This window comes from Platalea leucorodia, assembly GCF_965183815.1.
Source record: "Platalea leucorodia genome assembly, chromosome: 3".
Classification (NCBI taxonomy): Eukaryota; Metazoa; Chordata; class Aves; order Pelecaniformes; family Threskiornithidae; genus Platalea; species Platalea leucorodia.
The window spans coordinates 124194353-124217019 of NC_138825.1; the positions used below are offsets into that span (position 1 = coordinate 124194353).

General features: G+C 55.1%; 1 protein-coding gene across 1 annotated transcript; it reads right to left on the reverse strand.

Annotated features, from left to right (window-relative positions):
* Nucleotides 1-351: 351 nt before the first annotated feature.
* TRAM2 (translocation associated membrane protein 2) lies at nucleotides 352-21601 on the reverse strand. Its single transcript, XM_082307280.1, has 11 exons — nucleotides 21429-21601; nucleotides 12621-12684; nucleotides 10098-10207; nucleotides 9754-9870; nucleotides 8021-8079; nucleotides 7380-7464; nucleotides 7172-7242; nucleotides 6476-6580; nucleotides 6181-6339; nucleotides 5130-5293; nucleotides 352-4878 (listed from the first exon to the last, which is right to left on the reverse strand). Exons 1-11 carry the CDS (start codon nucleotides 21546-21548, stop codon nucleotides 4805-4807), a joined length of 1128 nt encoding a protein of 375 aa, XP_082163406.1. The 5' UTR covers nucleotides 21549-21601; the 3' UTR covers nucleotides 352-4804.
* Between the last annotated feature and the right edge of the window lie 1066 nt (nucleotides 21602-22667).

The following is a 22667-nucleotide window of genomic DNA, read 5'->3' on the forward strand; positions in this document are numbered from 1 at the left end:
GAAAGTATACAATTTAGCTCACCATAAAGTATGCACCTAAACCACATCAGATAAATCACATCCTACAAATGCCCTTATCCTCCACTCCCAACGATGAAGGCAGCCGCAGATGACTAACTCAGAAGCAGCTGCCCATGCTGTAGACATGGGAAAAGCAAGAAGATGAACCCCAGCTGCGGGGAACGCAAGGACACAAGATGCTGCGCCGAAGGGAACAGACTGGTATGGCAGGAGAGCGACAAGTACGACCCATCGCAGCTTGCTTTGGAAACGCGTACAGCTTAGCAGAGTGATAAAGCATCAGCAGATAGCAGCAACGGAAGAATCTATGCCTTTTATTTATTTATTCCAGAAAAATACTTTTGTTGAGTTTATCACAAAAGTCATTTAACAACAAACAACAACGAACAAAATCCGTACAAAAACTTAAGTGACAGGAAGAATGAAACAAACGGGATAAAATATCAGACTGTTACTTCCCCCCACCCCCTCCAAAATTAGGAAATTTGCACTAAAGCATAAATATGGAAGAACAGAAATTTTCCTTGAGTTCCTTTGCTGAAGTTTGGTCCATCGAGTTCAACATATTCAAAGAAAAAACTACATGCTTCTGCCTGGCTTTTACAACAGCCGTTCTTCCCCGCTGCCAGCAAAACCCCACGTGCAGCCCCCAGGCAAAGTAACATACTTCACAGTTTAAATATAAAGCCTGCCAAACCATCCATTACACACTCGTGAAGTTTACCAGAAGGCTGTAAATCAAACCCCGTAATCTCCATCTACTGCTGATGCAAGTCGGGGTCCATCTACCAAGACTTCACCTAAGGCAAGAGATCGAGGCTGCTGTAAACCCCCGGGCACTGCAGCGAAGGCAGGGTAGCTACAGGCTTCGAGAGTCACTTGGAGGCAAGGGGAAGGCATCCTAGAGTAGTCGTTCTTCCCTCCAACCGGGAAGCCTACCAAAAATACATTTTAAAGTGGTGAGTTAAGGGTAAGGGGACCTATAGGGGAACTGGAACTTGTCTTCTTTACTACTAACCCAAACACGATAAGTAAGAAGAAGAATCCTAAACAACAAAAAAAATAACACAACTGTAATGCCCCATAACATAAGAGTCACTCAAAAATTATATGTGAAATGCTACATCTGTTCTTCCTCTGTCCCCTTCTCTTCCCAAGCCCATTCCCCGACTATCTAAGACAAAAAGATGAACTACTGCTGGTATTTCACAGCTCCTCTAGGCTAGGGCAAGAAAAAACTACGCTTGACACCAAAAATCACAGACTGCTCAATCCCCGACCTTCTTAGGTTGGATAATGGACACAGACTACAAAAGCAGCCTCAAGCCCACAGGAAGGGTGCAAGCAATAGCGTTACACTGAAAGTAAAGACTTCCAGTTTTGCATAGTCTCTAACACTTGCTGCACTGTGGTGGACAAGAGCTCCTGTTTGGGGTTGGGTCTTTTTTGGAGAAGACACAGGGCTTGACAAGATGGGGCACCAGAAGAGCATCCACTCGAGGAAAGTGGGCTCTCGGCATCTTTGTACGCAGAGTGGTCAAGGGAAGACTGACCACTAAGGGCTTGCAATGAAAATACTCCATCTGGGAAAGAAAAAGCTCTTTGGGCTGAGGAGAAGGCTCGGTCTGCTGAGAAAGGACATGGACGTAGAAGCAGTTACTGCGGGCTTGCAGCTGAAGGATGGTGCTCGCACTACGAGACAGAGGCAGAAGCAGCCCGTGGCAGCCCCTCCAAGGGAGGGTGGATTGCAGACCTCTGGGATGACGGCGCATATTGCCTTACAGCAAAGGCTCAGCTCAAAAAAAGGCCCCAGGGATCCTGCCACGCTTGGGCATAACAGGGGAAGGATGGGGATTTCTGAGGACTAAGGACAAGGGAGGGCAAAAAAAGGCCCATCATCTACAGGTTAAAAAAAACAAAAACAAAAAAACACATGGAAATGCTTCCAAAACAAACTGTCCCTTTTACTGGTAGCTCTATCAAAAAGAAAACAAAAACCACATAAATGTAGCATATGTTGTACATACATTGTAAGAGGGAGGGCGTTCAGCTACTGATATAGTACACAGATCAAGCGTTCAAGAGACTACATGGCAACATAAGGCACTTGGGATACAAAGCATCATTAGCTACTTTATGAAGATGCAGGATTGTGCAAGTGGAAAAGCTGCCTGAAGCGAAGCAGGCAGGAGGAGGAATCCTTCAGCAGCCAGTTTTTTGGGGGACTGTATGTGTCACCTGTTAACAGAGTCAATACCTCAGCCGCTGCGAGGCACCGGCTTTGCAGAAAGGACCGGCTGAGGCTCTGGAGAGATGCCGGCCAGCAGTCGCTCTCGGAGGGCACGTGGCAGTGGATGGCTACGGATGGGAAGAGGCAGGAGAAAGGAAAAACCTCTCATGCTAGACCTTTTCCGTGTCCTCCCTAACATAAAGCTCTTTTCCCCCCTCTCATCACATTGCACTGCAGGTACTGCCGCTGCCTCTGGTTGAGCCAAAATGTGTAGTATCTACCCAGCAAGGGCTGTGAGGAGCAATTGCAAGATACCACCAAGGGCTCTGATCCAAAGCCTCCTTCCTCAGTTCCCCTGAAAATGGGGGAATCCTTCTCCCAGAGTCCTGCTGACATCTCTCATTTGGGACTCAGAGGTCGTGGGGATGGAGGAACAAGTGGAATTTGACCAACTGTCCTCACATCCCTGCACATTTTCTCCCTCCAGTGCCCAGTGTTAGCTGGGGCTCAACGAGAAGAGGGGAAAGAAGGGAGAAAAGACACCTACAGAAGGAGGAAAAACACCTGACCCAACTCCAAGAGGCAGAAAATCAACCGTCACACATCCCCTAAAACACAAATGATGCGAAAGACAACTGCGCCAGCCGCAAGCTAGAATTGCACTCCGAGAGAGCCAGAGTTCAGCTGCCCAAAGCGCTGAGCAAGAGGCACGCTAAGGACCACCTGCCTCCCTCACCCGCGAGGAAGGTGGACCTCAATCCTGGCTTGCGCATCGAAGAGCATCCAAGCTCCCCGCAACCCTGTGCCCCCTCTTCTTGCCCAGCCAAGGGAGCACGCCACTCGCCTGCTCCTGCCGCGGTGAAGAACGAAAGCTACAGCCGGCTTCGCTGCACAAGAGGCACCAACAGCAAAGCCCAGCTACAGAAACTGCCCCGGAGGAGAGATGCCTGTCTACTGCACGCCTAGCAAATCCAGACTGGTGCATGGCACCCCAAAGCAGCTCAGCGAGCTGGCACTGACCCACAAAACCCTGGGCAGGAGATGCTGCTCCCCAGCAAAGAGGCAGCAGGGGACTGAGCCAGTGGGATCTGGGGTTCCCACAAATCTCCTGCCACCACGTACAGGTGGCAGCGGGCAGGAGCAAGAGGGGAAAGTGGTCTGCAGCAACAGATGGCCTCTGAGGTAGATTTGAGACAACTCCATCTGCCAACAGCTACGCGTCACAGGTCAGGCTCTTCCTAATATACGAGCTGCTCCTTGCAGCCCCGGCTTCCTTCCCCTTCCCTGTCATCTCATTCACAGCTCAGAAAGGGATGAAGGGGCTAGGTTTTTTGGAAGAAACCCTGCATTTGATAGCACCTTGGGTGGATACAAGCTCTGTATCCTTTGGAAACAAAGAGTGAAGCTGGTGGCTGCTGATGGCATGGCTGGACTGGTACGGTAGGGATGAGGAAGGCTAAGGTGACAGCGTGAGGGGCACAGTCCCATTGATGCAAAAACCCTTTGCAGCAGCCAGTTTGTCATCTGGACGTGGTCATGAGCCATGAGAACACCAGGTCCACAAGGCACACGCAAGCTGGCAAAGGGCCTGGGCTGACAGGAGCCAGGCCAGCGCTCAGAGTGGGGCAGGACTCAAGGTTTCACTTGGACCTGAGGATGCTGCTGCCCCACAAGGCACTGTGAGCTGCAGAGCCCCAAGCTCAGCTCTTGGGGCTGGGAGGTCCAGAACTATGGGGCAGCTTACCTCCTGCAGCCAAGAGGGTAAGAAGAACCCAGCTGTACCAGAAGAGCTGGGGCAAGCAAAGGCTAGGAGATGGGTCCTATATGAAGAGGGAACTTCTCTCCCTTCTCCGCTGCCCGGCTCTCCAAAATTAGCTCAAAACCAGGGGCCAGAGGAACCCCACTTAACCAGAAGTCCACCATGAGACAAGACATAGTTGAGATTCCTCCCTCAGACCCTGGTCTCTATTTGCAGCACCACCATCCCGTGGCACTTGCCAAGCGCTGGCCAGACGTGCCCCAGGAGAGGCAACCCTCGCCCCAGAGCACCCCTGAGCCTCAGGGTCACAGAGCCCCAGCGCATTCCCCCAGGAGCCTGTTCCCATAACAGACACATGGTGCCTTCAAGCTGCCACGGCCCTGACCCCGGGGCTCAGGGAAGCACCACAGAGAGAGGGGAGGAACACGCTGTAGAAGAAAACAAGGACTTTTTGGAACCATCTACGATGCAATTGTAACAATAATCCAAAATAACCAAACACTAAAATACAAAAGAAAAAAATTGCACACTGATTTACGATGAAACAGAGGAAGGCAAAACCAGGAGGGCTGGAAAAGGTTCCTACAAGGGGAAGGGAGCAGGGGAAAAGGACCTTTTTGGTTTTATTGCAAATGGTTCAAGCAAGTAAGAAAGGAAGGGAGGAGAGCGAGAGACACCTTGGGAAGATGACCGGTTTCCAAGCCGTTCAAGATGCTGCTTGTGAGGACCGGGAGGAGGGGCTGCTTCTTAGTCCCGGTATCTCGCCCTCCTCTCCAGGAGACAAGCCTTTGCTTCTACGGTGATTTCAGCTTCTTGGTTCGTGGCGAGGTGCCGTTCTCCGCTTTCACCACTCCGTTTTCATGGTAACCTGGGGATGGAGAGAGAAAACTTTGTCCCATGCACAGGCCAAAACCCTAACCCTCCAGGGGCTGGCCCACAGATACGGAGAAAACCATCACCGCGGGACGATCCTGCTGGGGACCCCCAGGCTCAGCGCGGAGTGGCAGGAGGCACTGCCGCAGCATCGCCTGCACAGGCAGCAGCCTGCCAAGGGGCTGCTGAACCACAGGACTCATCTCCCACGGTGCCACCCCACGGCACGCCAGCACTGGCACTCACCAGAGTCCCTCTTGAGCGGCTTGGCTTGCTGCTTGGCGCCGGAGGCGGCTCGCTTCCGACTGCTCTGCTCGTTCCAGTACTCCCGCCAGCGCCGCAGCTGGAAGTGGATGAAGCGCCACATCACCGAGGCCTGGAAGAGGCACACCAACAGCAGCACACTCATTCTGGTAGGGGCGGAGAAGAGGCAGGCTGAGAACACAGGAGCGAGGCCACCACCAGCCCAGCCTTCCACCCGCACCGGGGCCGGCAGCCAAGGTCCCGCTGGACCGGAGGCAGGTGCCGTCCCTCCAGCCCCCGTCTCTGCTTTCTGCCACCCCCTGAGCTCAGGGCAGCCACTTCCCTTTCTCTCCCCACCATGAAGCTCTCAGGTGCTCAGGGCATTGCTGACTCTTAAGACTTTAGGGCAGGAATGGATGAATAGGATCATCTCAACCAGCACCGCCCAAACCACAGTCTACACGGTCAAGGTAAGATGCCCTCAGCTGCTCTGTACAACTAAAAGATAGATGTGGTTGGAAGGGAGCTAAGAAAGTCCCCCAAATCCTCAGGCATGCCAGCAGTCCATAGCTCCAAAAACCTTGGGAATGATCAGGCATCTGTCCTAGCAACTTCTGAACTGAACCTACAGCCGCTGTATGGGTGAGAAAGGCTCCCAGTCTTGACAGAGAGACTGCAAGGCATGAGGAACCCATCCCATCCTCTGCTTCCCACGTCAACAGGCAGCAAAACATGTCCAAGCAGAAGGGAAAACGCCTTTTCATTGACCACATCCATGTGAGCGCAGTTACGGGCACAGAAGCCTGCAAGCCTTTCTCTAAGATAGACTCATGCTTTGTAACTTCACTCAGTGAACAGCTTATTTGCTGGCTTTTCCCTTCCATTGTGGCTCCGCAGCCTTTAACCCCTCTTCACTCCCTCCACACCCTCCCAGCTCACTAGGACCTTCCCTAAAGGGAACCTAGATCAGATCCCCACTGGCATTTCCAAACTCAGCAAAAACCACCTTGTGGGACAACACAACCAAGGAAGATACAGTAAGGGACATTCCTACCTGAAGATGATATTGTTGAAGAGAAAGCTGAAGAAGTTCCCTCTCTCGGGGTCGAGGGCCTGGTTCTCCACCCGTGGCAGCCCAAAGCCGATGACCAGGATGTACAGGGTGAGGGTGAAGAGTCTGGTTACCACAAATACGACAGCCCAGACGTTAAACCTGCAGGAGAGCAAGCAGAGGTGTCGGCAGGAGAAGCCTCCAGCACTGAGCTGGACGGTGAGAACGAGCCCCCTGTCATGCCGTCGGCTCTCCTGGGCACCAGGGGAGGGAAGCCACGGCCACCTCGCCTGCTTACAGCTTCTCGTTGTTCTCATCCGTGAAGCAGACCAGCCGGGCCATGTGGAAGAAGAATTCGGCTAAGTACTGCAACAGCAAGAGGATCAGCCCCAAACGGGTTAAGCTAGGAGGGAAGAGAAAGAAAAAAGCATCACTGGGCTGGTCAAGCTTGGTCCTTCATATCCAGCAATGGCATCTCCCCTGCCATCCCTGCACTGCAGAAAGCACCAGCCCAAAGCCGGACCTCTCCGCAGCAGCGGGGGTCGGATTGTGACGGGGAAATCCCTGTCCCCAAAACATCAAAGCAGCTCAAACCAGTAGCATAGCTGGGATGGGTACGAAACAAGGCCCTAACCACTGGCATTGCTCTCTGTGCGCGCATTCAGAGGAAGGATAAGAGTTTGCCTGCCCGTGCTGAGCTGGGAGAGCACCCCAGGATGCCTCCCACACCCAGGGGAGATGCACCCACCCGCCTGCACCTTGGGTCCCTGGTTAACACTTGCTTTGCAACGCCCTGTGATCAGGGACCGCCTATGCACTTGTGTAACACTGCTGAACTCCTTCAAAATCAGCTCTGTGGGTCTGTGAAAACTGTTTGCCATTATTCCTTTTAAGCCCTCCACCCCGCTGAGGCTTCCCGGGTGACTCGCACTGCAAAAGGACCCGCTCAGCCCCATCCACGGTGCAGGATGGGACGCCGAGGCAGCCGACTCACTTGAGGAGGTATGCGCCGGCGATATGCAGCAGGTAGAGCGCGATGCACCGCAGCTGGCGGGGGATCTCCTCCTGGCAGGGGCAGAAAGCCACGTTAACCCCTCGCCCCTCTTTGCCCACCCTCTCCCAAAGCCTGCTTTCCCCAAAGCCGGTGGGCAAACCGCCTCAAGCATCCCCAGGGCACACGAGAGCAGCCACCCGGCTCTCACCTTGCGAACTTTTTGGAAGTAGAGCTCCGGCAGGGCGTGCAGCCAGTACGCCAGCTGGCACAGGTAGAAAAACTTCACCTGGAACCTGAAACGCAGGGACAAGCCGCGTGAGCCAGCCTGGGGCATGGCAGGACCCCAAGGACCCGGGCACCAGGGAAAGTGCCCAGCCGCACAGCACCAGGCAATCCCTCCACCGCTTTGAAGCCATGGGATTTAGGAGGCATAATTTCTGGGCTGAAATTATATGTTCAGCTGAGCTAGCCATGCCCAGGGTTTATGCGGTTGCTTGTGCCACAGTCTCCGTGCTCTCAGCAAACCTCACTTTTGCAAAAACCCAAGAAGGGAGGATTGTCCCCACTTCTTTGTTTCTACTATGAAAAACGAACAGCAAAGCAACTTGCCTAAGGTGATGCAGGCAGTAAGCAGCCAGGATGAGTAACCAAGCTCGCAGGGCCTTCCTCATGGAGGAAACCCCCCAGGAGCACCATCCCTCATCCCCCGGGATCTGACTGCAGCATCCTTGCAGCAGGGTGCATGCAAAGGGTGCTGCACTGTCAGCACCCCGCTCCCAGCCACAGGGAAAACCATATAGAGGAAGGAAGTGGTCAGCCCGAGAACAAAATGCCCTTGCGAGTGCTTACGGAAGATAAACATGCGGGTAGTTTTCCCACAAACTCCGGGGGTTCGATATGTATCCTTCCTGAAAAAAGAGAAGAGATGCAAGCCTTCAGCAAAAGAAACAGGCAGAGCATGGTTATGATGGGGCGGGCTAATGCTACAGCGAAACTAGGAACTGGGGATGACACTCGAGTCCTTTCAGCCTGCAGTAAAAACCGTGCCCCCTGCACAGGCCAAGGCTGAGCTCTCCAAAGCTCAGCCACGTTCATGGTCCCTAGTACCCTGCTCAAGTTTCGTGAGGCCCCCGTGTCTGGTGGTTGAAAGCTCCTTGCTCGGTTGCACAAAGGGTCCCAAGTTCAGGATAGGATGTTTTGGGGTTTGGGCAATGCAAGAGGGATGCTCTGGAGGCGTGGGGGCAAGATGCCAGTAGCACGGCTATAGGCAACCGTGTGCATGGTCCGGGGGGGCTTCTTCCCCACCGGCATTTCCAACCCGAGTATCAGTTAAGCAAAAAGAAGTACTTCTAAAGAGAAAGGAGAACAGAAAACGCCTACAAAAATAATTTAATATGCATTGCAGAGTTTAATTTTCCACCTGTCTGCCTTCCCCTACGGCCTCTCGCCTTATGCTTGCAGGGCAGATTACAGGACGGGGTTCCCTTCTCGTTTCACGCTTGCACAGCTCCTGCTACAGGGTTGCTGCACTGGGCTTTGCAAAGAGATGCAGGCATGGAAAATTCATCTTGCTCAGGACCTGTCATCATTGTCCATGCCCTGTCTGCCCTAAGCCCTTTTTTCGGTTGAGGGAGCCTGGGGGAGATGCAAGTTCTGTAAAAGGTGACCTGCTCTGCACACGTGGGGCATTTGGGGAGCACACCACGGCACCATGGGTTTGCGCAGGAGGCTGCAGCCCCGGAGCTGGTGAGAGATGGGTCTGGTGCTGGGTGAGGGCAGCCCAAAAACGGTGGCCTCGACTGTTTTGCCACAGCTTCCCTCCCCACAGCCCTATGGGGCAGGAGCAGTGCCAGCAGAAGTGCTGGCCTGGAGGGGGTAGCAGTCCTCTAAGGAGGGCTGGCAGGATCCCCGAGCATCCATCCCCAGCACCGCTGGGGACCACAGCTGAACCCCAATGGCCAACACTAGTGAAGCATCATCATCCCTTCACGCTGCTAAAATAGTTGTATCTCTCCACCACTGCCTGTTCTTCCCTCTCCCTTCCTCCCAAAAATGAAACGTTTCCACTCCCAATTTTTCTCCCAGGGGCTATGGGTTGAAATATCCCCAACGCAACCCAAGGCACGGTGTCTTTTCCCTGCTCTCAGCATTCCCCTCACTGCCAGCTCACCAAGAGAGGGATCACAGAAACCTGTCCATTCACCCCACATCCCTGTAAAGGGCATTTGAAAACCCCAAGGCACTGAATGCAAATAAGGAGGAAAGTAAGGCTGAGAAAGACAGCAGGTCCCAGAGCATCGGATGGAGATGACAGGGCCAGGCAGGATTTCTAGGGTCCAGCTCTGAAAATACTTTACAGCCCATTTGCTTGTGCCTTGCACGAAGCAGGAGAAGGATGTCCTGAAACTGCCCTCACTCTGTGGCTGTAAAGACCCACCACACTTGAAAATTAAATTGGCTGAAACGTGCCTGTCTTGGCCCAGGGGCTGGCTGGGGACTCTCTGCTGCCATTGGGGTTTTGTGGTCCCAAACCCCTAAATCCCACCCAGGGAACCCAAAGCCCGGCCAGCCCCGTGCCTTACCGTCACCACGACGTACAAGCACCAAATCACAGAGGTGATGTGGAAGGCAACCAGCTGTCCCGATTCATTGAACTTGCTGTGTTTGACTTTGGAGAGATGGAGACGCCTGTTGATTTTCTGGGAAGAAGCAGAGGGAGAGAAAAGGAACAAGAAAACATGAGCCACCCGGTCAACAACTCTCCCTCCTCCTCTTCCCTGTCCCAAGCCGCCCCCAGAGATGAAGGCTCACCCATCACCACCCCAACCCCCAGACTACCCCAGAACAGCATTTAACTGCAGAAGGACCACATCCCCCCATGCTACTTGAGATATTTTGGTGACTCAAGACGCCAAACAGCACTCACGTCCAGGGCGTACTCCTGCACCACCGCGTGCAGGATGATGGCAATCAAGATGTAAAAGAGGATGGTGACCAGATCCTTCAGCCCATAGTGATACTGGACCAGCTCCCCATCTGCAAAGAGACCAAACAGTGGGTCAAATCCCCATGACCCAAATGATTTCCAGGTAAGGGCTTAAGGGTTAGTTGAAGTTCAGAGGGGCTATTCCCAACATGCGGCTTGGATGGGGCCACCAGAGAGGTGGAGGCAGAGAGAGGTCATGACTGTGCCAGTGGCTTCAGGGCTGGAAAAAAGGGCTCTAGCCTGAGTCAGTTCATCGGCAGAGGGTAGGTGGTTTCCCCTCCAGTAGTTACACACCTCAAGGGAGGTGACAATCAGGACGCTTCAAGCTTCTCCTGCCAGAGCTGAGGGGCTGCGGACAGCCTGGCTGTGGAGACGGGAATTTATCAGCCTGGTGGGATGAAGACGTGGAGGCAGTGCTGAAGCAGGTGATGGGATCAGGGACACCCCACTGGGAGCATTAGGGCTCGGGATGGGATTTCCACCCCCTCGGTTACCATCCAACACCCAGTCTCTCCCACTCACCCCTGAAAGCTGCTGGAGCAGGATTCAGCTGCCTAAACGCAGATGCCTTGTGCTATTAAGAGATCCGAGACAGCGGCACAGGGCTGGTGGATCAGAAATAGGACCCATGGGAGGTCCTGCTCTATCAGAGCAACAGGAGACCCAACAGCACCCAAAATACCCTTGATGTCTGCTTTTAGGCAACTATTTGCAGCCCTGCAGCTTATGGGGAAGAAGCAGAGTCGGGAAAGCTGCTGTCCTCGTGGCACCCTGCAGAAAGCATCGCGATGCAAAGCTCAGCCCACCCCAGCTGCTGCTCTCCTGTACCCTGATCCTGACCACCCTCTCCTAATATCAATGCTGGGAAGTAACTTGTCTATCACCAACCCTGTTTACCCTCAAAGCTTCAGTCCAGATTTCTAAGATTTGCAGTACATGAGTAAGGTTTGAATAGGATTTATGAAAACACCTGGCGTAAGGATGTGAAAACACTTGGTCCTTAGGAGCCCCCCAGCTGGGTGCTGTGCAAATCCAGAGGTAAAAACGTTGCCTGTATCAGAGAGCTCATAACCCCAGTGCAGGATAAAAGAATTGCAAGATTAAAGAAATTAAACATTATGTACGTGCGCGACTGCTCTGCCTCCTCTCCTCTCTCTAGGCCACTTCAGAAGCTGCTCTAGCAGGAGCCGTGCATGCGCTGAGCACGGGAGATGAGAGCGAGATCTGCCGACTGGCAGGCAACAGCATCCTCGTTGCGAGGGATGTGAAACAGCCTTGGAAAAATTCAGGTGAGCAATAAGCCTTCCGCCGAGCAAGCTGGCTGCACCAAGGTCTCTCTCCCCACACCCTCAGCTAGCTAATGCCCTATATTGATACCCCAATACCTGGTCCTGGCGAGATGGGTATGTGCCCCCCCCCCCGAGATTTCTGGTATCAGGAAAGAATAAATCACTTAACGGCAGCGGAAGTTGGCTGGACTGTGCCATAGCAGAGCGCAGACTACAATTTAATCTGGAAGCTGGATGATTTCTTCAACCATAACATTCAAAGATTTTAAGGGCAGACCTTTTATCTTCTGCGTGTCTGCCTCATCGTAGTTTCACTAATCCCAACAACCCCGCTCTTCCCTTGGATGATTACTCAAACACTTCTAATTAACTGCAGTTTTCTGCCCCGGGCGTTTGGCTCATCCTGAGCCCAGGGCTTTACTCAAACCACCTCCTGCTGCCCCCATGCCGGTGCCCAGATCGCTGCCAGCCCCGGCGGGGCTGTCAGCTAGGAAGGTAGCTACTAGCAGCCAAAATACAAACAGGGACGGAGGCTCCAGCTGCCTCCTGGCTGGGAGCTGGGGCACGTCCTCTGGTCCATCAGGCTCAGACCTGCGCCAGCTCAGAGCCTCCTTGAATTATTCTCCATGTGCATCATGACCATAAGCTGCCTGGAGCAGGGATGCTGTGCACCATTTGCATCTCTGCACCCTCACCTTGTGCCATCCCCAATAAATAAAGCGAGATGGGAATTATCTGCGCAGCCCCGGCTGCTTAGCAAAGAGCTAAATCCCTCCTGCTCCTCGGCAGGGCACAGAGCTGCTCTGGGCACACAATCAGGCAATTTGATCTTGCCTGACCAGGCTTGGAGGAGGATCCTCACCCTGCAAAGCACACAGAGAGGCCTCACCATGGCAGAAACAGGGTAGAGAGGAAGCCCTAAAACCCCCTGGAAAGCATTTCTTCCCAACCCTGGCAGCACAAGGGCTGGCAGACACAACCAGTATGCTCTGAGCCACTCAAACTTTGCTTTTCACCCACGTATCTTATTTTTAAAATCTCTTTTACTACCAGACAACAGCTCGAGCAGTGTGCATCAGTAGAAGGTGAGCCCAGGCCAGCTGGCAGTGAGGGTTTGGGGCAGACCACGACTCGACCCTCCCCTTGGGGTATCCGCAGCAGCAGCATCTCTTACCTGCTGTAGGCACACTAATGTTATACTGAGGTAAGATAAACACGAAGGCAGTCTTGGCTGTAACCTGTCAAAGAAACACAGAGGGGGAAAAAAAAGCAAATCAGTTCTTAAATCCATTCCTCTGCCACCATTTACTCCGCTTTCCTACCGCACCGGGTAAGGCAAATTGTCCAGGGAGAGGTGCAGGCACCAGCTTCACTCACAAAGGTGCCTTTCAGCAAGGGGATTGCTAGGGAAGAGGCTTGCCAACAGGGACTTGGGATTTGGGAAGGAGAGAGGGGTGGATAAAACAGGAAGAAACCTGGAAAAGCAATGCAACCGTAAAAGCCACCAGACGGCCTGATGGGGGAAGCTCCCCGCTTCCCCTCAGGGATGAGCATCCCTCCAGTAGCATGGACCACCGTCACGTGCGACCCGCTGCTCAGGGGACACCGGGAGCCTCACCCCGCGGGCCGTTTGTGTTAATTAAAACCATCCCTCGTTCCCATCCACTCCAGGCAGCCATGCCAGGAGCCTGGCCTGGGTAGAAATGACAACATCCACACTTGAGCAAGCTCAGTGGCTTCAAAGCCCCACAAGCTACGCGTGTATCCAGCCCCCACAGCTTTGCGGAGGCTCTTCTAGTAACAGCAGCCACGGGACTGAGGAAGCCGGACCCCTTTAGAGACCACGCAGGTGCTCGTGAGGGTCCCACAGGGCAGGGGAAAAGCAGCTTTGGCAAAAGAGCCGAACCTTGCACTGGCCGTGCGCAAATCCCAGCACATGTCCAGCATCACAGGCTGGCCCATAAAGGGAAAAAAAAAGCCTAGGATGAGACATCAGGCCCCCTGCAAACCAGGGCTGTGCTGTTTGCTTTTCATTTATTGATTTTAATTCAAGGGAATGATCCTCCCCAGCAGTGAAGCAGGAGGCTTCGTGGGGATGGGACAGAGCCAAGCATCCCATCCCGGTGCATCTGCAGGAGACCCCAAAGCAGCACCTCTGAGCCTGATGAACCTCTGAGCCGGGTCCGCAACAAAACCCAGTGCACAGATGTCCAACGCCAACCTCCGTCCACGCCTTCATCCCATCCAACCCCACACCGGCAGCAGGTCACCAGAGATTTTTACGTTTCCAATGGCTCCTCAGCCACCCCTGCAACGCTTCGCAAGTGCCCAGCCTCATACGCAACCAGCCCAAAAAAATCCTGTGCCCGTCGAACGCTGATAGGGATGAGCTGCATTTCACACAGATGTCGCTGCAACCGTTTCAGAGCTGCAGGCTATTCAAAAACTGGCTGGAAATATTGCTTCACATCTTGCGGGATGTAGCTGCGGGAGGGACACGGGGGCTTTGCCAAGTGTTCCCGTCCCGCCCCCACGAGCATTGAGCAACCGGCCGGTGGCTCCGCTCCGCCGGCGCTGGCAGTGCTGCTCATCCTCTTGCAGCCTCGGCTGGGGGATAGCACACTCCACGGTGTGTTTTCATGTTTGGGGATTATTATTTTTTTTTTTTCCACTTAAAAAAAGAAATCCCACGTGTTGTGCTCTGCTTGTGGAGGAGTACATGCAAGAAGTACTCTGCCAAGAGAGATGGAGAGGTTGAGGTGGTAATGGAAAAAGCGCATCGCCTGGCCTCAAGCTGGCTTAAGCAGACACTTCTGGCTCTTGCAAACCTTGCTGGCTAGGAAAGCAAAGTTGCTTCATCCCAGAGCGGTACTGCACAACTGGGACCTGGACTTTACATCCAAACCTTGTCAGAGGCTAGCGCAGGGCATGAAAGACACGCACGAAGCTGGTGGTGGCTGTGATGCCGCAGGGATGGGCGGCCGCGTCACGGCTGTGCTGATGGCAGCAGGCACTGAAGGTTTTACATCCTACCCAAGTACCTGGCTGATATCCAGAGGTGTAAACAGCTGGAAACAAGGCATCATCTCTAGATCAAGTCTGCTAATCCACTGAAGGGGCCATAAACCAGACTTGTGGGTCTGAGAAAATGACCCTAGAGCATCCCGACAGACTGATTTCCCGAGAACTGCCTCCCTCCTCCACCTGAAGGATGGGGAAGCCAAGGCACACACCTGCAACCACTCACTAAGGGCCACAGTGGCAGCTCTGGGAGCCAAACTTGAACCTCGGGGCATTCAACCTCCCACCACTGGATGTCTCACAGATCTTATGTGGAGGGAAGGTCTCCTCTCGGGCATCAAAGGCTTTCCTTTCTCCTGCAACCAGTTAGGAAGCGTTCACAAGGACCGACGAAACGTCTGAACATGTGCAGGATTTCATCCTTCACCCGGGCGCAGTCCCTGCACGTGCTCCTCTGAGGGCATCAGCACGACTTTAATGGCCAAGACAACATTTTCAGAGGCGGGTCCCTGGGCTTTCCAAGGGCTGAAAAGGCTGGTTGCATCTCATTTTGTGAGTGTTTACACGTCCATGCCTTCCTCGCTGCAATCGCACAAGAAACCCAGAAAACGGCACTTATCGTCTGGCTTAGCTCTGTCCTCTGAGACTCACCACCTGCGAGGCCACCGGGGTCCTGATCACACCGCACACCCTCGGCCAGGTCTCTGCTACCTCCTTGCCACCACTGCGAGGACATTTCAGTTCAGATAGGAAAGGAGTTGTGGTTTCCAGCAGCCAAGGTGGCACAAAACACACGGGACAAACGACTGAGGAGGACGCTGGTGACACCCCTCCATCCTTGAAGGTGAAGGACACCCTACACGTCCACAGAGGGACTCGCATCTTTTTGCCATTGCTCACAACACACCCCTTACCAGCGGGTATGTAAGGACAGGTGACTTGATCAAGGTCATAGCTGAGCTCCATCAGGCTCCAAAATCCCACGCTGTAGCCATATCCACCACAGCATCTCCTCTGCCACGTCAACTGGGAGCACCCACGGTGCACCCATTGCTACACAGCCCTGCATAGCGTATAGAGACAGAAACACCACTGAGCAGCTTAAGCCTCCTGGAAAACGGGGAACACTTGAACCATGACCTCCAGCAACACCACCTCCAGCTCCCCTGCAAGGCAAGAACCAGGTTTCGTCGGCTCGGGAAGCAGTGACGAGCACCGGGGATGGCAAAGCTTTAGAGCTTACATCCAGCGTTTCGCAGGCTGCCAAAGAAAGGAGAACTTTGTAAGGGGAAGAGCAACGTGAGGATTATTCAGCGGCATAAGACGCTTGCTGTCTGTTTGCTCTGAAACAAGATGCTGGTATGGGAAAGGAAGCGCCAGGCACGTTCCTGCCTCGCAGGGCAGCGAGCAGAGCCGGAGCCACTGCAAAACTGCTGCAGGCAGGGGCAGAATTGGGCCTCTCCAGGTATTGGTATATTTTTTCGTTATGCTGTGAGGCCACCTCCTCAACCTGCTTCTTTGGTTTTCCCCTCTTATCTCCAGCCTTTCCTCAAGGCAGCCAGAAATCCAAACCCTACAGAGCATCACCATGACTTGGGCAGGGATTTTTATAGTGTGGGAGAAGGATTTGTCTGCATAGGATGAGCTGAGCAAGGACCATATAGAAAAGGCCGTATATTCCTCATTTGCTCCCTGCCCTGCATTAAGGCATGCAACCCACCACTGCCCAAGGGGGTGAGGGAGATGCTCCTCATCCCGGCCTCATCCTGCCTGGCATGAGGGATGTGCCTGAACCAGCTAAATTTGGGAAACAGTTGTCCTGGGGGCTCTCTACAGCCACGCAGAAGGAACAGCATCTTCAGCAGCGAGTGGGTTCCTGGTGATTAACGGCACTAACCCGAGGACCAAAGGGCAGCCGGACGATGAAAAGGCAAAACACGATGCATCCATCAAGACCACAGTTTTCTGCGACGCTCAGAGCAGCTGGGACAGGGCTCGGGCTGTTTCTCATGCAGCAACGTGGCCAGACATCCACTTCACGGCCCTCGATGGCAGGGCGATGGATAAAGCCAAACAATCCCAGCACTACTATGCATTTACTATGCATCTACTATCCACTACTACACATCTACTCCCCGATAATGCAATGACTGGGAAAATTCACACCCCCACTAGCCTGGAGTTTGCTGCCTAATATAAAGCAGCAAAGCTCCCCGCACTCTTTTTAGAAGATGCTGTTTTTTCCCCTGCCACAAAACGCTGTAAGAGCCCAAACCAAAATCCCAATTCCACTTTTACAGGCACGCAAACGGCTTTTAATAAAGGCATCTAAGCACACACATCCAGGCAGCTTAGCACCTCTCCCAAAACCAACCCGCTGAGACGCTCAAGCTCTAAGATTTTCAGGAGCAGGGGATAACTTTTGAGCATCCTTTGCAGAGAGGTACCAGGTCACCCTCTGAAATCCAGTTCCCTTCCCAAAAGCCTCAGCCCAGCAGGATTTGCAGGATCCGTGCTGTCTTCACCCTGGCCAGGAGCCGTCCCCGCGGTCCTGTTTGGGTTAAAACCGCTTTGGAGGAAGGAAACAGCTCCAAACCTCTGGCAGGGGAGGCTGGGGGAGTTTCTGCAGTCTGAGCCGGGAAAATATTTCCAGGACTTGAAAAACAACTCAAACTAATTAAAGATAAAATGCTGTCCGAAGGCTTTCCTCACAACTTAGGTTTTTTTTTTCCCCCACCAGCCGGAGTGTTTATTGAAAGAAAAACTTGTTGATCCACAGTATGGATTGACACAGGGCCTATATGTAAACTAAAGCCCAAACTTTGGACCAAAGCCTTTAAAAGTAAACAGCCGGCTTCGACAAAAAATCCTCCCCGAGGGCAGCGCAGCCCCTCTGCTTGCACCCACACACTCGTCCCCCAGCACCACACCATTACCATCGCCTCACGCTCCCTCCCGTTTATTCTCTTTTTAAAAGCAGACCTCAATTCTGCTTTTTTTCCCCCCCTTTTCCCCCGCACAACTATTCAGCCTTTAAGCCACTCGCGTGCCTCAGTTCCCACATCTGGCAAAGACCAAGGGAGGCAGAAACACAGTTTGTTTTCCCTCGTTAATGACAGGAAGGCCTTAATTTTTGCAGAGTACTACGGAGGGGACCGGGGAGGGGAAAGTATATTTAGCAGGAAGCCTGGAAATAGCAGCTCATTCGTCAGCCGCCTTCGTCCGACAGTGTCACAACCCGGTGTTTGGGAGACCGTGACTCACTGCCGCGGCTCTGCGCATGGGGGAAAGCCCTTGCACGGCATCTCTTATAACGTTTTATAACTTTATTACCATTATCCCGTGCATAAGCATCAGGACCTGTCCTCTGCTTTGTCCCCGAGCTCGTGGCAGCCAGTACTGGGCATAAAGGAGAAATAAGATTGAGCCTCAGTTTCCCCATCTTACAGAGATTCTGACAGCAGCCTCCGTTTAATACAGCAGCTCCCCCAAACCAGCCAGGTCTCCCCCAAACTCAACCTGCACGGAGGCTGAGCGATCCAACACGGCACACTGGAGCCGTCCCTGCCGGGACGCAGGTCATCGGGCAGCTGCAGGTTAAACCCAGCCTGGCCTTGGCTTCGTTTTTCTGCAAAGCAGGGTGGAAAAAGATATGCAAAGCGATTTCTGCGCGAGGATGGAGAGCACCTGCTTCGCGTTTCTAGATACAGTCACTTAAAATGGGTTTTGACCAAAAAAACAAAAAGGGACATTTTTCTTTCTGGGCTCCAGCTCTCTCATGGAAGCAGCAAAGTCCGTCCCCGGCACCACACAGATGTGCACAGGGTGCATTTTCACACCCTGAAGGCTTAGGGCTGGCCGGGAAGGCAGAAAACCCCGCAGCGCCCAGCTCAGGACAGCTCTTTTTGGGGGGACCCCCTTCAAGCCCTGGGCTTCCCTCCCCGAGCATCTTCCATCCCTACAATCATCTAAAATGCGCACAACACTCGAATAATCAAGTCCAACACACCCGTAACAGTGGCGAGCAGCCTCATCCCATGCTCTGTGTCCCCAAATCCCCTCCCTGGAGCCGGGACGGTGCTAGTGGCGCAGCCGGCAGCGAAGCCAGGCATTAAGCAAGATGCGAACAGTACCTCCATCGCGACGGGTACCTGCTCCCTGCTGCGGAGAAATTACCAGCCTGGTGGAGCCCATTGATGCATTTGGATGGGGAAGAGGCCGCATACCCAAAAAGATGCTCAAGGATGCTCTCCCGCCGCTCTTTGGGAGGGGGAGACCCGCGGCAGCCCCCGAGCATCGCCGCGAGCACGGTGCCGGAGCAAGCAAGCACTCAACTCCCAGGGGCCGCCTGGGAAAAGGTTAAAAATCCCGTTTATGCCTTCTCAAAGAAACCTCCCCTGCAGGAAACGGCCTATTGTGAGCAGGATTCAGCCGTTTCCGCTAAGCCCGAGCTCGGCGGTGGCCACCGGCATTGGGGAAGGTGGGAGCCCGGCTGCAGGGTGGGAAGCGGGGCAACAAGGAGGAGGAGAAGGGATGGCGACATGTCCTCCCCACCAGTGCAGAGGAGGTGCTGAAAAGGCGTCAAAAGGCAGAAATATCTGAGCTGTCACCAAAACTCACCGTAGAGGTGGTGCAAATCATAGAATCCTAGAATGCTTTGGGATGGAAGGGACCTTCAAAGCCCATCCAGTCCAACCCCCCTGCAATGGGCAGGGACATCTTCAACGAGACCAGGGTGCTCAGAGCCCCGTCCAGCCTGGCCTTGAATGTTTCCAGGGATGGGGCATCTCCCACCGCTCTGGGCAACCTGGGCCAGTGTTTCACCACCCTCATTGTAAAAAATTTCTTCCTTCTATCCAGTCTGAATCTCCCCTCTTTTAGTTTAAAACCATTCCCCCTTGTCTTATCGCTACAGGCCCTGCTAAAAAGTCTGTCCCCATCGTTCTTATAAGCCCTCTTTAAGTACTGAAAGGCCAAAATGGGCATGGATGGTTTGGAGGGCTGAGGAAGAGCAGAGCCCGATTTCTCCTCCAGGGGAAAAGAAAGCAGAAGGAATAAATAAAATGAAATAACCACAAGGACCAAAAGAGCTGTCCCAAACCCCATGCCAAAGGGAAGACGAGGGCAGATGCTGCCAAACGGGGACGCAGCTGGGCAGTGCAGAGGGAGGAGTGCTGAAAGCCACCCCAGCACGGCAAGCGCCGTCTCCCCGAGGTCCGCCGGGAGAGCGGCGGCACCAGCAGGAAATTGCTGCCTCTCAGCAACCGGGAGAAATTTAATTAAAAAATATTAAAAAAAAAAAAAATCAGAAACGCCGCAAAAGCCTCCCTTGCCACCACCTCCATGGGGGGTTTTATCCCATCACATTTCAAAACCACCTTTAGAGCACCACATCGATCAAAAGCCCTTGCAGCAGCGAGCCCGGGTACCACCTCACCGGGATGGGGTTCCTGGCGTGCAACCGCAGGCACCAGCACTCTGAAAAAACCAGCTGCGGGGAAAAACCCTGACAGAGATGCAATCCCAGTGCCTGGTTTTTTTTTTTAGAGTACGACTACGAAACTTGCAGCCCAACTTTGCAGCATTTGCATGTGGTTTTGGAATACAGCTGGCCCTCTCAGGTTAGTTTTGAAACCCCCCCAACTCTTAAATAAATCTATATATATGCACAAGCACATCGAAAGGGTTTTCTGCACTGGAAGCGACTCGCTCATTCAATGCATTTGCAGAAAAAAAAAAAAAAAGGGGGGGTGAGGGGAGAAAAAAAGAAGGGGGCTGCCACCAGGAGGGTATTAAGGAATGGATTTCCTCCTCCTGCGATTTGCTACAGAAGGAGCCTTTCCTCCTCCGCCAGGCCCCCCGGCCACCCCTTTCCCATCCGGATTTGCTTTGAAACGTGGCACTGCGCTGAAGGGGAGGGTTTGCGCGGGGGAAGCAGGGAGGGGGTCCGATCCGGCGGCTCGCAGCCGCCTGAGGTGCCTCCGCGTAGGGTGCCCGGAGCTGAGCGAAGCTGCACGGCGGTGGTGGCCTCCAGCCCTCCCCTTGTCTCCTCCCCGAAAGAGGAAAGGAAAAAGCAAGCTGGGAGGGAAGGAGACGGAGCAGAGGGAGCGCGGCATTCCCGGCATGGCTCCGTACGGCGCTGGGGCGGCGGCGGGACAGCAGCCTTCCCGGGGGGCTCCGGCCACCCCGGCTGGGCAAAGGTTTCCCGTGGAGCAGCCAGGGATGGCTTCTCACGGCCTGCGGCGGAGCGGGATGGCCGGGATGGGGAAAGGCCGGGGAGCCGCTGGCGTCTGCACGAGGCCCAGGAGCCCCCGGTGCTCGTCCCACGGCGCAGGGTCAGCAGGCTGAGGAGAAAGCACCTGGAAAAGGGCTAACATTAAAGAAAAAAAAAAAAAGGTAAAAAAAATACTACCCCCTTTTCCAAAAGCTGTGAGGGCTTGACTTCTCCCTGCATGCGGCCGGGCGGCCGATGCACCCCTCCGTGCTTGGGAAGCGGTGCAGGGCAGGGACTGTCCCCCAGCAGCGGTGGTGGGCTTGCAGGAGAAGGGGGTTCGCCACCCCCCTGTGCTCCCCCTTCCCCAGCTGGGGACCCCGGGCAGGGCCGGGGGTGGCAGAAGGATGCACCACCCCAAAAAGCAGCACTAGGATGGGTCCCCACGGGGATCGGGGGGGGTGGGGGGGGGTGGAAGAGAGACGGGGAATGAATGGGGCAGCACTTGGCACCCCAGGGACGGAGGGGTCCCGCACCCCATCGCCCCCTCCCCAAGCGGGACGGGGTCACCTCGCAGGGGTGCAGCACCCCGGGCACCCCCTGAGCGGAGGCAGAGCCGGGGGAGGGGGGGTGGCGGTGGGTGGGGGGGCACCCCCCGGGACGCCCCGTCCCCAGCGGGGGTGCCCACGGGTGGGGGTGACCCCCGTGGGGTGAGGGTGTGTGTATGCGCGTTGGGGGGGGGGGTCTCACCTCGAACATGAGGGCGACGAGGACGAGGAGCACCAGGCACAAGACGATGTCGGCGTGGTTGTGGATGAGGAACTCCTGGCTGAAGAACGGGTGGCTCTTGGCCCGCCGGCGGAAGGCCATGGCCGCGCCGGGAGGGGAGCGGAGCGGGAGCGGGAGGAGCGGGAGCCGCCGCCCCGCCGCCCCGCCGCCGCGCAGCGCCGCAAACTTCCCCGGGCCCCCGCGCAACTTCGCGGAGCGCCGGGACGGCCCCGCGCAGGCGCCGCCCGCCCCGCCGCCAGGTCCCGCCCCGGCCCCGGCCCCGGCCCCCGCCCCCCGGCCCCCGCCGCCCACCCCTGCCCGCGCCGCTGCCCCACGCACGGCCCGGCTCCCCGCGGCGGGGAGGTGGAGGCTCCCACCCGGTCTCGGCACCCGGCTCCCATCCGCGTCTGCGCCCACCGGTTGTGCGCGTCTGGACGCCGGCTCGCGTCTGCACCCACCTACCGTGCCTGTCTGGACGCCCACCCACATCTGCACCCACCTGCCGTGCACATCTGGACACCCACCCGTATCTGCACCCACCTACCGTGCGTGTCCAGACTCCCACCCGTATCTGCACCCACCTACCGTCCACATCTGGACACCCACCCATATCTGCACCCACCTACCGTGCGTGTCCAGACTACCACCCACATCTGCACCCACCTACCGTGCCTGTCTGGACGCCCACCTGCGTCTGCACCCACCTACCGTGTGTGTCCAGACTCCCACCCACATCTGCACCCACCTGCCGTGCACATCTGGACACCCACCCGTATCTGCACCCACCTACTGTGCGTGTCCAGACTCCCACCCACACCTGCGTCCACCTACCGTGCGTGTCCAGACTCCCACCCACATCTGCACCCACCTGCTGTGCACATCTGGACACCCACCCGTATCTGCACCCACCTACTGTGCCTGTCTGGACACCCACCTGAGTCTGCAGCCCACCTACCGTGCGTGTCCAGACTCCCACCCACATCTGCACCCACCTACCGTGCATGTCTGGATGCCCACCTGCATCTGCACCCACCTATCATGCACATCTGGATCACCCACTTACCATGCACATCTGGCACCCACTTACCATGCACATTCAGAGACCCACCCACCCCTCTGCCCACCTACGGTGCACGTCTGGACACCCACACACATCTGCACCCACCTACCATGCACATCTGGACACCCACCCACACTCACACCCACCTCGCCACGCACACC